At 41.7% G+C, this 16,305-nt stretch overlaps 1 protein-coding gene and 1 pseudogene across 2 annotated transcripts in view; both read right to left on the reverse strand.

The window, feature by feature from the left end:
* Positions 1-3,176, reverse strand: part of LOC127443394 (ankyrin-2-like) — a 54,500-nt gene extending 51,324 nt beyond the window's left edge. For both annotated transcript variants that reach the window (XM_051701949.1, XM_051701948.1), the window contains exons 1-3: positions 3,098-3,176; positions 1,993-2,091; positions 1,571-1,669 (exon numbers count right to left, since the gene is read on the reverse strand). In XM_051701949.1, coding sequence (XP_051557909.1) covers positions 1,571-1,669; positions 1,993-2,043 — 150 coding nt within the window. In that variant the 5' untranslated portion in view covers positions 2,044-2,091; positions 3,098-3,176. The remainder of the gene's footprint in view (positions 1-1,570; positions 1,670-1,992; positions 2,092-3,097) is intronic.
* The window catches only part of LOC127443577 (ankyrin-3-like), a 71,217-nt pseudogene continuing 58,003 nt past the window's right edge, over positions 3,092-16,305 (reverse strand).

A 16,305-nucleotide genomic window follows, 5' to 3' on the forward strand; every position in this document is an offset into this window, starting at 1 on the left:
GACCATTATACACCAGCTCATTCAGAATGCTGCGTCCAGGATTCTCACCCGAACCAAAAGATCTGAGCATATTACTCCAGTCCTTATGTCTTTACACTGGCTTCTAGTTACATTTAGAATTGATTTTAAAGTACTATTACTCGGTTATTAATCACTCAATGGCCTAGGACCTAAATACATGGCAGATATGCTTGTTGAATATAAACCTAACAGACCTCTCAGATCACTAGGATCTAGTCAGTTAGAAATTCCAAGGGTTCACACAAAACAAGGTGAGACGTTTAGCTATTATGCCACCCGCAGCTGGAACCAGCTTACTGTTCTCCAACAGTAGCCACATACAAGTCCAGACTAAAAATACATCTGTTTAGCTGTGCATTTATTCACTGAGCACTGTGCTGCACTTACTGATTGTACTGCATCATTTTATTTTTGTATTCTTTTTCTTTTTTATTCATTTTAATAATTTTTACTTTTTAAAATTTATTTTATTACATTTATTCTTATTTCTTGTTCTTAATTGGTTTTAAAATGTATTTTATTTTGTATTTTCTTTATCATTGTTACGTAAAGCACTTTTAATTGCCATTATGTATGAAATGTGCTATGTAAATAAACTTGCCTTGCCTTACATCAAATGAAAGCTCTCATCCTCCGGAAAGTTACTGTACAGTTTATTTTGTCACTTTTGTACCACAGTTCGAATGATTATCAAAAGAATAACAAAATGAAATATGATTCTGTAAGACAACAAAGACAACATCTCATGTCTGCTGTGATCACTGCTTTTGTAAGCCCCAAAGTGGCCGAAACTCCATTTCAGCTTCTACCTTAGGTTGTCTTCTTTAAAATGAGCCATTTTTTACTTGTCTGTGAGCTTGCCTGGTAAAATAATCCAGTGTTATATCTCAAATATCCAAAAAACAATTGCAGTCCAGCAAAAAAAGAATTATAACAAATCATTGGCAAAATATGCTATCAACTATTGATCATGAAATGTTATACATCATCGCAAAGCTGATGCTTTTAGTCCATTCAGTGGCTGAGATATATGACAAAACAGTGGGAAACATGTATGCGATTCAAAATTGTGATTGAGTGGATGTCTATGGAGTGAGTGCTCAGCTGCAATAGAATGCCACCTACATTTCAGATCTGTATATTGTGAAGAAAGGTAATAAAAAATTTTTTTAAATCCTAATACTTATAATACCTAATAAATAAGACTTTTTGCAGGGATATAGCGCAAACAGAACCAGAATTACATGCTTATGAAATTAGGAAAACAACAACAACAATAAAAAAAATTAAAAAAAAACAATTATGTTCATTATAAGATTGTAAACATAATAATATATATGAATGATTGGAATGTTTTCTTAAAATTAGTCCTCTGAATGTGTGTATGGTGGGCTTTTAAATTTGGGAGTGAAAAATTGCAGGTGGTAGCCAAAAAATGCACCAGAGTTGAAGAGGTTAAGGCCTATGCATAAATGCTTAAGTATATATTCAAACGCCTTGAATCTTGCAGGTCTTTAGTAAGCGTGTAAATGCATGTCATTCTCTGTACCTTGGTTCTTGCCAGTATGGGAGCTCCTCTCTCGAGCAGTATCTCAACTGCCTGGTCATGTCCACTCCTGGCTGCACAGTGCAGCGGTGTCAGTCCATCCTGTTCATCACAAACAAGATGCAAATACAGACAAACAGCATATATGAAAACATACACTAATGATGCGCATACACAATATTTAATCAAATACCTTAAATAGTCTCAAAACAATGATCATTATGCATGGCTCGCATGAAACCATCTGTATGATAAATGACTTCATTTATTCATATGAGTACAAAGAAAATATTAATCAGCTTCTTTGATAATTCTTTCTCTTATTATGACAAGAACTACTAAGTACAGGCACTAGAGAGAGCTGTCGTTCAGACTTGTTTTATAGCATTATTAAAGCATTATGATGGAACTACTGAAATACTCACCCTAGTCTTGGCATCAATCTGAGACCCCCTATCCAGCAGCAGGGCAATCATGTTGGTATTTCCTCGTTTGGAGGCAACATGGAGAGGGGTTATGCCATTCTGGATAAAACATTTCATTTTTATGAAAGAACGTGTAACCATACTTGAAATATAGAAGTTGAAACATTTTGTACCACTACAGAACAACACTCAGGGAAAATTAAGGAGAAAATACAAATATGTTTTGCTAAAAATTACTCATATAAAAATTCATTTTTAAGATTTCAAAAAAATCTAAAAAATGCTTACAATCAATAACGTCACATGAAAACACCTCTCATTTTCCCTTTTACAGATAAATCATTAGACAGACTGCAAAAGCACAGTTTAGATAAAAAATTATTAAGCTGTTGTACATACACATCAAATTCATCCTGGTTAATTAAAAAGGCATCATTCACACATGAAAAGAGAATGTGTCCAATTTAGTGAATAGGTGATTCTCACGAAACCTGTCAAAATGTTGTGGTCCTGTTGTACTCCAAAAAACATTTTTATTTTAATTTTATTTTGCATAAAGAAAATGATGCCTATTTCTAGGCCCATTAAGATTTTTTATATTGTGAGATTATTTTCATGAAAATTACACACATTTTACCTGCCAATTCTCTTTATCGCAATGCAAAAAAAGGTCATTATGATACTGTATTTTCATTACTGCAATGTGAAAAAAATTATATATTTAAATTATAAGGTATTTATGCATCATAGTAGTACTGCCTTAGTACTGCCTTGAATTTTCATTGATTTTTATTTCAAAAAACATCGTACAATAGCATCTTTTTTTTTTACTGTTATAATCATAACTGAAAATCATAGGAATAGCAAAATAAAAATATCCAGAAACATAACAATAATGACAATTGGTCAGTAAAAAGTCTTGAAAATAATGTCACAATGCAGAAATCATAATTTGTATTTTTCTTTATGCGAAATATAATTTTATATTTTTTTGTTGATTTGGGGTTAAATATAACCAACATTTTCTTTACAGGTTTTGTGAGAATCACCCGAATATGAGGTGATTTTATTTTATAAAGGTGATTTTAGCAGTACATGATCATACCCTGGCTGTGAAGTCCACAGCAGCCCCTCTGTTCAGCAGCAGTGTAGCCACATTAACATTACCGTAGTGAGCAGCAATGTGAAGAGGAGTGAAGCCACTCTATAAGATGAAGACAAGGGAGGGATAGAATTGGGATGACAAGAAGGAACAGAACAAGGGAAAGAGGACATACTGTAAGAATTAGTGTAAGTGTCTGCAGAAGACTGATTACTAAAGATTCATCTTCCATGATCTACCATGCAGCATTCCCATGAATCATCACATTTGTGCAAAAACTAAAGAAAATAATGTAAAAGTAAAGGAAAATCAATGTCTGGATTTCCAGCTTCTACAAATGGATCCATCTACTCCATGCACTTAGTGGGTGAAAAAAAAGACCATGGATAAAATACAGTTAGAAACAAATAGATTAGATTTGTAATCAAAGGAATCATATACGTATGAACACAATCCCAGTCTCAAATGAGTCTTTATGAGAGAGATGAGAAGTTTCTCAGTGACAATGAAAGAAAAAAGATGACAAAAAGCAACTAGTCACTACATATTTTTATAGATGAATGTATACAGTATAAAAGAAATGTAAATATAAATGTCTGTCTTACTGAGTTTGTTTGATGGTGCCATTTTTGTCTTACCTTTCCATTCTGACAGACATGGTGCAATTTAAAAAACAGAATTAACAAAAACAAAAGTGCAGCAAAAATGTGACAGAGACTTCTACATAGATAGTAAGAGTGACAATACTGGTTAGCATGAAAAAAGCATGCACGTTAAAATGTATTTATGTAAGTCAGATCAGCTTGTTAGTAAAAATAATTACTTGTGTTAAAACAAAAGGTTCAAGTATAAATGAACCCATAATTATAGCTCGAAATGTTCATTTAAGTTAAATCAGCATAGAAAGATGTATTAATGAACAAGAAACTCCCAAAAAGAGAAAACTTTTTGAAGAAACAGGGTGCTGCCACTAAAATAAAAACAACAATGTAACATGCACTACACCGTTTAAGAGGACAAGACTCTACTCTTCCCATGCACTGTTAAATAAATATTCATTGTTATGGAATACAGTAAGCATTATGAGAGCCAAGAAGGATGCAGGATTCTGCAGAGAGTCTTAATACCTCTGTAGTTCTGTTGACCATCATCTGGAGGAGTTGCACATGAGTAGAGGAAGAAAATATGGTATAGCATTTAAATCTTAAAGCAGGAGTTCCGTAAGTACAAATATAATCCAAGGATGATTGAAAAATGAATAAGAGGTTAAATATCACAGTCAAGAGACTTGAATAGTAGCTAAATATGAGATTGCTTAAAACACACTGTAAATACCTTTTTAAAAAGTAAGCTTCATGAATCAAATGTAAAAACTCCACCCACATAAAAAGTGATGGTATCAGATGGCTGTGGTACTGAATGATTACCATATTCATAGATCATAGTATTTACATGGAACTACAAGGTTTGAACTGACTGAATACAAAATACTATGGTATTACCATGTAATGTCCAAATCATGATAGTTCTATAGTGTCATCTCTACAAGACCATGATATTACCAAGCTACTTATTAAAAAACATGGTAATACCATTTTACCATGTCCTAAAAGTTATTACTATGGTTCAAAATTTCATATTTAACCCTTTAAGCTCTGAAGGTGTTTTTAAAGATTTCCTGTATCAGCAGCATGCCCAAAATTAAAGGCTTATAATTTTTTTTTTTTTTTTTTAAAGCCAAAGAGGGTCAATTGTTTGGTATAGTTTTAAAGAAAACTTAAAAAAAAATCAGATTATGATAAATTATGAGACACTCAGCCTTAGAAACCAAAGCCAAAAATTAACCTTTTTTCTTATTTTTCTGATTTGACATTATATATCTCTGGGTGTGAATAAGGTAGCTCCGAATACTGCTTTTGTTTTGTTCCCAATCATGTCAACTGTAAAACTGTAAAATTTTGTGTTGATACGACAAAGTAATCAAAACTTATAGCATTACAAAAATATTTTATCCTAGTGCCCAAAAACCTCTCCAAACAAATAAATCATAATAATTGTAAATAAGAACTAATTACACACGTAAATACAACAATGGCTAAAGGTATACTTTCTCTACAAAGCATGCAGGCACGAGTAACGAGATCTCATTTAGTTCCATTCTGTGTCATCTGAGCCATCGAGTCTGTGTCATGTACTTGGCGCCATCTCCTGGTGGCCATTTGTATATAGAGTGAACAATCCTCTCTGTCCATTATTTGGATGACTTCCACCTCTGGTTGCAGCAATCTGAATACTAATACCAATGGTTTAGCGTTCCATGATGCTGGTATCTACTACATCATTTCAGATGAAGTTATTTGATCCAGGAAAGCTAACTCATTTTAGCCAGATAGCATATTATGTGCTGTGTGCACATTGTGCTTCGTGTGGATTATCTAATGATCTATGCATTACGTAGTTTGTGGGCTCATTTTAATGGTATGTTCCGTTTACATGTATTTTATGTTCCGTTTATTTTTTGTGAAGTTATAAGCAAAACGCGGCTTATAAGCAATGCCTGTTTACATGTAACATGTATGTCAAAGACATGTACTTAGCTATAACCTGCTAGATTTTTGTCTGTGAGTTAAACAAATAGGTTTATTTGGTTGTATTCTACTCTTTGAGAGCTTTCCAATAACGTGACACATGGCTATTTGATCAGTTTGATGTTTTTAATGATTACAATAATATGTACAGTGCAAAGTTATTTATAAGTTAACAAAATGGAACACTTCTGATTTGTCTGCAAATTTCAAAGCACTTGTTCAGTTTTGGTCAATGCCTACATGCATTGTAAAGTAGAGCTTCTAAGCTTTAAAACAATACCTATTTTGTGTTGATCTAGACCAGGGGTCAGCAACCTATGGCACACGTGCCAGCATTGGCACGCGGAGGGGTACTCACTGGCACGCCAGCAACAGCGAGAGAGGAGTAGACTATTTTATTCATATGAAATTCTGCACCTACACTCCAATCTACATCTTGATGTAATCCTTCCTCATGATCAGAAAGCGTGTTTTCATGAGCTGAATTGGAGGCTAAACAAAAAGTTAAAATGTGATGAGGCTGCAGTATACCCAACAGACTCGTGCAGCACATGCAAGCCATTCACGCATCACAAGCCGGCAGTACTTCACTTTCGGTTAATCGTGCGAGTAAACGCGCCTGCTTTGCTTTGGTCAGGCTGCGTGGATGACCGCCTACATTCCGTGTTTCATTTGTTTCTTTTTGCTTTCAGAACAACACGTCATGTAATAAGGAAAACACCACTATTAATCCTTGAGATTTTCAACCAAGCATACAGGTACACCGTCCTTAAACCATGGTCACATTCAAAATTACATTAAAAGATTAAAAGAGAAAACATAAACCCACATAATGGGGTCCAAAAATCTGAGTCTATTCAAAATATAAATTAAACCTGGAAATACAGTTTTAGGATTTTGCAGGTGCAATTGCTTGCATGCTAGTGATTAGATTAGTGATTAGTGATAGAGATTCCACATAATTTCGTGATCAGTAATCAAATAAGCAAATTTGTGACATTAACTGTTAACTAATTTTGTACAAAAGGACCGGTTTCAAAGGACTTTCATTAAAGCACTTTCACAAGATGCTCTGTGAAAATTCACATGCAAGATTTTTCACATGCAGGTTATGCACAAATTTTTCACTCAAACTGTTATGCTGGCAATATCATTTGTAATGAAAAATAAACGATTAAAATAGAAAAATGCAAAATAGAAACATTTTCGCAAGTGGACACAATCCTTGGTACAAATCTCAATGACTACATGTCCAAAAAAACATGGTACCAAAAGAATCATTATCATTTCTCATTTACTCTCTCACCTTGGACTGGACATCAGCATTATGGTCATTCTGGAGCAACAGAGCAGCAGACTTGGTGTCATCCTTGCGGGCAGCGATGTGAAGTGCAGGCAGGCGGACTTTACCTTTGGTGTCATGCTCCAGGAGCAGAGAGACCACCTGATTATGACCCTGCTGTAGAGCAATGGCCAGAGGAGTGAAGCCATCCTACAGACAGAGAGAACAGATAGACAGAGATTAGTACAGATGACCAGCCTCAAAAGAAACACTTTACTGGAAAAAAGCCAGCTCATTCCAGTTTATGGTGGTCAAGCTTGTTTTTGGAGCATGGTAGCTGGTTTGTTGCTGGTCCGTGGTGGTCAAGTTCCCGGGGTCAAAATCAGGTCCACCATTAGTAGTCCATCTGATCAACCATCTAAACCAGCTTGGACCAGTTAATGACCATACATGTTCAGCCTGGACCAGCTGAAAACCATGTCAAACCAGTTATCATCTGACGTTGGTATTAACTGGATTTTCCAGTAGGGATAAAGATGCCTAAAATTATGATATTAAATTATTCAAGGTCTGACATCTCTCACTCCTGTTTAGTTTTAGACATACTGTATGCTTTGCTTAAGATTTTAGAATAACACTATCATTGAAGTAATTAAAAAAGACTAGTCAACTAAAGAACACTGTAAAAAACTTCCGCATCTCATTTTTTAAGACACAGATACATTATGGGCATGATGCAGAGAAAGAAAACAGACCGGCAGCATAACACAGACCTCTGTTGCCGTGCTCTGGTTGCCACCATTCTCCAGAAGATATTGCACAACGTCCAGGTGATTCTCTTGAGCAGCCATGTAGAGCGGAGAGAAGCCATTCTGTAGAAACACATACAGTAAAAGCTTGATGAACATACTATTAGTAAATAAAGAATTGGTCTGTATTTTGCTTATAGCCATGGAGCCATTGATATTTGGAGTGAAACATGTTTTAGTTTATCTCATTGTGAAGGGCTTTTCACACCTGTGATTGGGCATTTACATCAGCTCCTTTTGTCACCAACAGCTTTGCAACTTCCTTCTGTCCAGCAAGACAGGCGATGTGCAGGGCAGTGTTTCCTTTCTGAAAGGGCCAATCAAAGTGAAGGAAAGTCAGATAAGCTCTAATCATGCACTTATTTGTATGTTTTATTTGAGTATCTAGGTGCTTGTGTGTGTCTGTGTCGTTAAACATGACATGGCAGAAAAGGGACAATTTGAACATAACTAAAGGACTATCGAAAGCATCTGTGGCATGCTGCCAATTAGTAGTTTTGACTCATTCCCCAGTTTACAGTAAAAAAAAAAAAAAAAAAGTTTAGAGTGGTGCACTTACAATAGAGGCCTATGGGGCAATTGTACCGTAGGGTTTAAAAGCAAAAATGTGAAGCTTGTACTTTTGTTCAAACACTTTAGGCCCTAGCACTAAGCACAGTGCTGTGCCATAAGTCATACATGCAAAGTCAATGGGCATGTCCATGGCCATTTGGCATTTGTGCAAGCATGCGCTAAGTCTAGGCGCAAGTGGGTTTGGCAAAAATGCGCTTGCAAAATGCTAATGGGCTGGGTCAAGTGCAATTTAATTTTGAGGTCCTTCTCCGTTCAAATATAGAGAATGTAAGTATTATTAATCATTTTCATCTACTGATACACAAATCATGACTAGTATTAGCAGTGACTGTATCGGAATGCACTTAATTTCTACCAATACATTTTAATTTTGAAAAATGTAATTCATTTACTGAAACACAAAAAAATTACACCAAAATTAGTTCTAAATTCAAATGAAACTTCAAGCGAAACTAAAATATTATTATTTTTAAATTATACCAAATACAAACATTTTACTCTCTCCAACTTCTCCTACCAGCCCCTTTTGCAGACTTAAAAATCACTCTACGACAACAGGTGGAAAAATACCAATACAAATTAGATCATAAATGTAAATATAAACATAATAGTAATAATTGAAAAATTAACCATGACCGAAAGATAGTTTAACACAAATCTCACACATTCTCACAACAGTGATTGTCAGAGATATAATTTGATGTTCCACTATATTTTTATAGACTGGAAATTAACTTTATTACCACCTGCTGGTAGAATCTCTAAACTGCAAATGCAGAAACTGAGTTTAGACTTCGCACTGGAAACATACGTGCTTTTGAAACATCTTAGCGCAATGACCTATTTCTCAGGAAAATAGCAAATTGCGCTTTGCGCCATTTCATTAACATACAATCCACCCACAGTTTGTGTGCATACACCCACAGATAGCTCAAACACTCCCATCCACTCCCACCTGCATTTTGCGCTAGCATGAAAATTGAACTTAGAATTAGCACTCTCACAAAAATGTATTAAGACATAACGCAGGTTCGTACCGCATAGCGTTGCGCTTTCCGAACTCACAGAAATAGTGTCCATGATACGCACATCTGCGTTACTGACATAACCGACATGGGTGGGGTTTGCTCAATATAAAGAGTGCTTTATCAGCGGTTATGTCATGTCACTTCTTGGTACAGTTCCCTTGTATGGATGTCATGCAAAAGTTATCACACAAGTTTGTTATTGCACTAGTCTCATGTTAACAAGCATTACTGTTAACATGTTTTTTGTTTGTTTTTACAAACTGAGTTATAAGTAAAAAGATGCTGGCCACAGAGCTTAAATTGTATTTAACCTGGAATAATTAGTCTGATTCTGTGTTACATTTGGCACATGTGAAATACGAGGATCAACTACAGAATATAGAGGAATCCAAACCTTTCCTGAAGCAAATAAAATAAAAAAATAAAAAAATAAATAAATAGAAATACATCTGAGCTGAATAAGTTGATATTTTAATTACAGAAACTGTAGATCTATTATCAGTAAAACCAGTAAAATAATAAATTTTCTGCAAGGTATTATGCCAAAACCAAGTGCTAGCCATTTGTTAATACTGTAGGTCCAAGCTTACATGTGCATTTCTCGGTTCGGCCACATGAAATAGAAGACAGAAGCCACAGACACCAGATTCCAACTGTACTTATCATACCACAGTGTAGGATGTCTGGGATTCTTTTCTCAGATTAATCTCTTACTCCATTTGGGATTCAATGCCCCTCCTTCAAAACAGTTTTTAAGTGTTGATGTGTATTTAGTACCTTGGTTGCAGAGTCCACGGCTGCACCCCTCCCCAGAAGTTCTTCCACCAACTCTATGTGACCCTCTTTGGCAGCTAAATGGAGCGCATTAAGTCCATTCTGCATTCAGAGGGAGAAATAAACAATACTTTTTAAATCATTGTACACTGATGAGTCAAAACATTATGACCACTCACAGATTAAGCGAATAACGTTGATCATCTCCTAACAAGGCCACATGTCAAAGTCTGGGTAGATTAGATGGTAAACAAACAATCAGTTCTCGTAGTCAACGTGTTGAATGAAGGAGAAATGGGCAGGAGTAAAGACATGTGCGACTTTGACAAGGGCCAAATTGTTATGGCCAGAAGACTGGGTCAGAGCATCTCTGAAACAGCAAGTCTTGTGGGGTGCTCCCAGTCAGCAGTGATGAGTACCTACCGACAGTGGTATGAGGAGGGACAAACCACAAACCGGAGACAGGGTGTTGGGCACCCAAGGCTCATCGATGCATGAGGGTAACAAAGTGTATCCCGTCAGGTACGAACCGATAGAAGGTCTACTGTGACACAAGTCACAGAAATATTTTTATGATGGTTACGGGAGGGATGTGTCACAACACACAATGCTTTTTAAATTAAGCTTACATGTTTAACTGGGAATTTCCATATTTAATCTCTTCTTCTTGAGCTGTAAATGAGCATTCCCCCTTGTACGAACATCACCACCTGTCACAGTTTACTAATGCAGTGCATGCTCTATTCGATGGGTAAATGATGAGTGTGGCTAACAGTCAGAGATATCAGAAAAAGTAGAGAGAATTAACGAGACTAACATACACAGACTAATCTCATTTATTTGGATAATGAAAGGCTAGAATAGTTTTTGCATCAGGCGAGGGGGAATCCGGTGAAAGGGCAGAAAGAGAAAACAGATAAAAAAATTGCAGATTATAATTTAATATCACTCAGTAAGGATTAGTACAGGGTGTTTTAGAGAGAACAAGATAGAAAGCACGATAGAGAGAGAGAGATGTCAGTTATTTTGTTACATTCTGGAGTGCCTGTCCATTATTGTACTGGCAGGCTCATTACTGGCAACTCCTGATGACATCATAATGGATAATGTCATCGTAAAATTCATATACATAAGAGCAGGGGTAAACAAGGGTATTACACAATAATGTATAATGGGCTTATAGTAACCCCAGTGACAAAGCACACAATTTTTCATCTTTAGTCAATGGCAATTTAAATAGAGTAAAATATTCAATTGAAAAAAAATTTTTTTTATATATACTGATTCTGCCTCTGCTGGCCTTACATGTGTTCCACGGAAGAGAGAAAGTCATATGGGTTTGGAACAACATGAGGGTAAGTTAATGATGACAGAATTTTATTTTTGGTTAAATATCCCTACTTAAGAAGTATTGACATAAATTTAAAGTAAAATGTCAAGCCATCCCAAATGTGTATTACTTTCTTTCTTCTGCATAACACAAACGAAGATGTTTAGAAGAACATCTCAGCTTTGTAGGTCCATACAATGCAAGTGACTGGTGACCAGAACTCCAAAAGCTCCAAACAGCATATAAAGTCAGCATAAACATAATCCAACAGACTCCAGCGGTTTAATCAATGTCTTCTGAAGCGATCCAGTTGGTTTTGGGTGAGAACAGACCAAAATGTACCTCTATTTTCACTGTAAATCTTGATAGCAGTCTTCTTGGCAATCATGAATTCAAGCTCGATTACACTTTCTATATCGCCATCTAGTGCTCTGCACATGCGTCAAGCACTAGGAAGTGTAATTGAGCTTGAAATCATGATTGTGCCTAGAGACTGCAATGGCAAGATGTACAGTGAAAAGGAGTTCCCTATTTGTCACTCACTCGACGTTGTGTCGATGTAGTGACACTAGGGGTTACTCTTGGGAGCCCCGAACACCTCTGCTTTTTGACAAAAAGCCAATGGGAATTGGCGAGTGGAATTTGCATGCTACTCCCCCGGACATACGAGTATAAAAGGAGCTGGTATGCAACCACTCATTTAGATTTTCTCTTCAGAGCCGAGTGGTTCCATTCAGTGCACTGAATTCAATTCAAACTCAGTTCTCTTTACCGTTCACCAAAAACTGCTGGATTTACGGTGCATTTCAGCGGATTCTCCCCCTCTGCACCTGTGGAGTGCAGAGAACGCCCCGGGCGCTTCAGCAGAGCAAAAGAGTATATTCTAAAAGAGCGGCACACACGGAAACGTCTTTTTAAAGATGCCTTTCCATTTGTGTTTTATTCCTGGTTGTGGTCATTATCTCTCCGCTTCTGACGGCCACGATCGCTGTCTTACATGTCTGGGCGCTGCCCACACGGAGACATCGTTCGTGGATGGGTCTTGTCCTCATTGCGAGAACATGACCATGGCAACGTTGTGGTCGCGGCTTGCATCCGTAAGAAAGCAAGCCACCCCAGCAGCTCCCCACCTCGGTCCTTCTACCTACGGGTATGAGGCCGTGCCTGTTAGCACTGGGGGCGATTTGGGACCTCAATGGGAGCACCTCCGCCGGGTAAACCCCCACGGACCTCCCATTCCCCAGCACGCTTGCTTGCCCCTGTCGGGCTCTTGGATGAGACCGCGGGCTCGTCTCACGGCGAGTTCGACCTCTTATTCGGAGCCCGGGAAGACAATGAGTTATCGAGCGCAGCATCGGAGAGCGGGTTCGTCCACTCTGATGCGAATGCCTCGGCTGGGCTGCCTCCTTCGGGTGTGGTCGCTCAGTCTCAGGCCGACACGGAGATGACAGACGTGATTTCCTGGGCAGCCGCAGGCGTAGGGCTAGAGTTGAACCCTCCACTCTCCCCTGAACCCTCGCGGCTCGATGATTGGTTCCTGGGAGCGCCACTCACGACCATGCCCCGCCCCGGTCCCTTTCTTCCCGGAAGTGCATGAGGAGCTGACAAGATCGTGGGGGGCACCTTTTACTGCCCGATCCCGATCTTTCAGCTCCCCCACTCTCACTACCCTCGATAGTGGGGTGGCCAAGGGGTATTCGGTGATCCCCCAGGTGGATAAGGCACTCGCGGTGCAGTTGTGCCCACAGAGCGCCGCCACCTGGCACGGGCGCCCGAAGCTCCCATCCTGAGCCTGTAGGTTTACATCGTCCCTGACAGCTAAGGCCTACGGTGCCGCTGGACAAGCCGCCTCCACCCTGCACGCCATGGCTCTCCTGCAAGTTCACCAAGCCATGGCGCTAAAAGAGCTGCACGAGGGTAGTTCTGACACGGGATTGATGCAGGAACTGCGCTCGGCAACCGACCTTGCTCTCCGGGCGATGAAGGTCACGGTGCAGTCTCTCAGGAAGGCGATGTCCACCCTGGTGGTCCAGGAGCGCCACCTTTGGCTCAACCTGGTCGAGATGAGAGAGGCCGACAAGGCACAGTTCCTTGATGCCCCCATCTCCCAGGTTGGCCTATTCTGCGACACCGTCGAGGACTTTGCCCAGCAGTTCTTGGTGGTGAAGCAGCAGACAGAGGCCATTCAACACATCATGCCCCGGCGCAGCTCAAGACCCCGCACCCCATCTACTCGTCGCCAAGGGCGTCCTCCTGCAGCAACAGCACTGGCTCCGCCGCAGCCCACCCCCATGGCCTGGCCCCGGCATGAAGCCCACCACAGGAAGCAGATGCCACCCATTTCACGGCCAGCCACCAAGAACCCTAGGAAGGCTTCGTAGCGCCCCTGAGATGGGCGACCCAGGAACGTGGAGATCCGCTTCTACGGAGTATGTAGACAGACCACTCCATCCCCTAGTGGAGGACCGGGAGGAAAATCTTTTGTTTCATTTTTTGCCGCATGCCCAAGAGGCTGCGGTACCCAAAACTTCAACAAAAGAGTGGTTTCCTTGTTCCCTGGGTCACATGTCAGGTGTGCATGGCTGTCGTCACGACCGCCATGCATGCCCAGCTGTGGCACAAACACGCCCACACCAGGTTGGCTCCGACGGACTGCGGGGACGATGTTCCTCCTCCCCCCTCCTCAACCAAATCTTATGGTGGGTATCAGGAGCCAGGTAAGTGCTTCGATGTCCCTGGACTCAGCACGGCCAAGGGGCTCGAGCCCACGCAATGTGGCACCTCAGGCTCCACCCCGCCACGAGGCCCAACCCGCCGGTACATCCGACGTGATTATCCCCTTGGTCCCCCTCACCTGGAGTTTGGACGTGTGGCTTGCGCTTTCCAACCCGTCGCGATGGCTGACCCGGACCGTCCGACTCGGCTATGCGTTTCAGTTCTCCAGGCGCTCTCCCAGGTTCAGCGGCATCCGCTTCACCTCAGTGAAGGGCGAGAGCGGCTCTACCTTGCGTGCGGAGATCACGACCCTTCTGCGCAAGGGCGTGATAAAGCCTGTCCCTCCAGCCGAGATGAAGAAAGGGTTTTACAGCCCTTCATCGTACCAAAGAAAGGCGGTGGGTTGCGGCCAATCTTGGACCTGCGAGTTCTGAACCGGGCCTTGCACAGACTCCCGTTCAAGATGCTGGCGCAAAAATGCATTTTAGCGAGCGTCCGGCATCAAGATTGGTTCGCGGCGGTAGACCTGAAGGACGTGTACTTCCACATCTCGGTTTTACCTCGACACAGACCCTTCCTGCGGTTTGCTTTCGAGAGCCGGGTGTACCAGTACAAGGTCCTCCCCTTCGGCCTGTTCTTGTCCCCTCATGTCTTCACGAAGGTCGCAGAGGCAGCCCTTGCCCCACTAAAGTGGGCATCCGAATACTCAACTACCTCGATGACTGGCTGATCCTAGCTCACTCTCGAGAGTTACTGTGCGCACACAGGTACCTGGTGCTCAGGCACCTCAGCCATCTAGGGCTTCGGGTCAACTGGGAAAAGAGCAAGCTCTCCCCGGTTCAGAGCATCTCTTTTCTCAGTCTCGATGATGGCGCGCCTCACGAACGAGCACGCACAGTCGGTGCTGAACTGTCTGAAGGCGTTCAAACAGAAGACAGCGGTTCCACTGAAACATTTTCAGAGGCTCCTGGGGTATATGGAATCCTCTGCGGATGCCACACCGCTCGGGTTGATGCATATGAGACCGCTTCAGCACTGGCTTCAGACTCGAGTCCCGAGATGGGCATGGCGCCGGGGGACACATCGCATGGTCGTCATGCCGATCTGTCGCTGCCTCTTCAGCCCTTGGAAGGACCTAGCATTTCTAAGGGCAGGGGTTCTCCTAAAGCATGTCACCAGGCGCGTCGTAGTTATGACAGACGCCTCCAAGATGGGCTGAGGCGCCATATGCAATGGGCACACATCCGCCGGCTCCTGGACTGGCCCGTGGCTGCACTGGCACATCAACTGCCACAAGTTGTTGGCAGTACTGCTTGTCCTGCGGTGGTTCCGGCCGTTGATCCAGGGCAAGCACGTGTTGGTCCAGACGGACAACACAGCGACGTTAGCATACATCAACCGTCAAGGTGGTCTACGCTCCTGTTGCATGTCACAACTCGCCCGCTGTCTCCTCCTCTGGAGTCAGCAGCGCCTCAAGTCGCTACGAGCCACTCACATCCTGGGTGAACTCAACACCGCAGCGGACATGCTGTCACGACAGGTTACGCTCAGAGGAGAGTGGAGACTCCACCCCTAGGTGGTCCAGCTGATTTGGAGTCGATTCGGTCGAGCACAGGTAGACCTGTTTGCTTCCCGGAATCCTCCCACTGCCCACTTTGGTACGCCCTGGCCGAGGCACCCCTGTGCAAGGTCAGGGAGGATGAGGAGCAGGTCGTCCTAGTAGCACCCTACTGGTCCACCCAGACGTGGTTCTCGGACCTTATGCTCCTCGCGACAGCCACCCCCTGGTGAATTCCCCTGAGGAAGGACCTTCTTTCTCAGGGACGGGGCACCATCTGGCACCCATGACCAGACCTCTGGAATCTCCACGTTTGGCCCTTGGACAGGATGCGTAAGACCTAAGTGGCCTACCACCTGCGGTGGTAGACACGATCACTCAGGCTACTGCTCCCTCTACGAGGCACCTGTATGCTTTGAAGTGGCGTCTGTTCACTAAGTGGTGTTCTTCCCGACGCGAAGACCCCCAGAGATGCACAGTCGGATCGGTGCTTTCCTTCCTGTAGGAGAGGCTGGAGGGTCGGCTGTCCCCCTCCACCTTGAAGGTGTATGTAG

Source organism: Myxocyprinus asiaticus, chromosome 7 (assembly GCF_019703515.2).
Source record: "Myxocyprinus asiaticus isolate MX2 ecotype Aquarium Trade chromosome 7, UBuf_Myxa_2, whole genome shotgun sequence".
Classification (NCBI taxonomy): Eukaryota; Metazoa; Chordata; class Actinopteri; order Cypriniformes; family Catostomidae; genus Myxocyprinus; species Myxocyprinus asiaticus.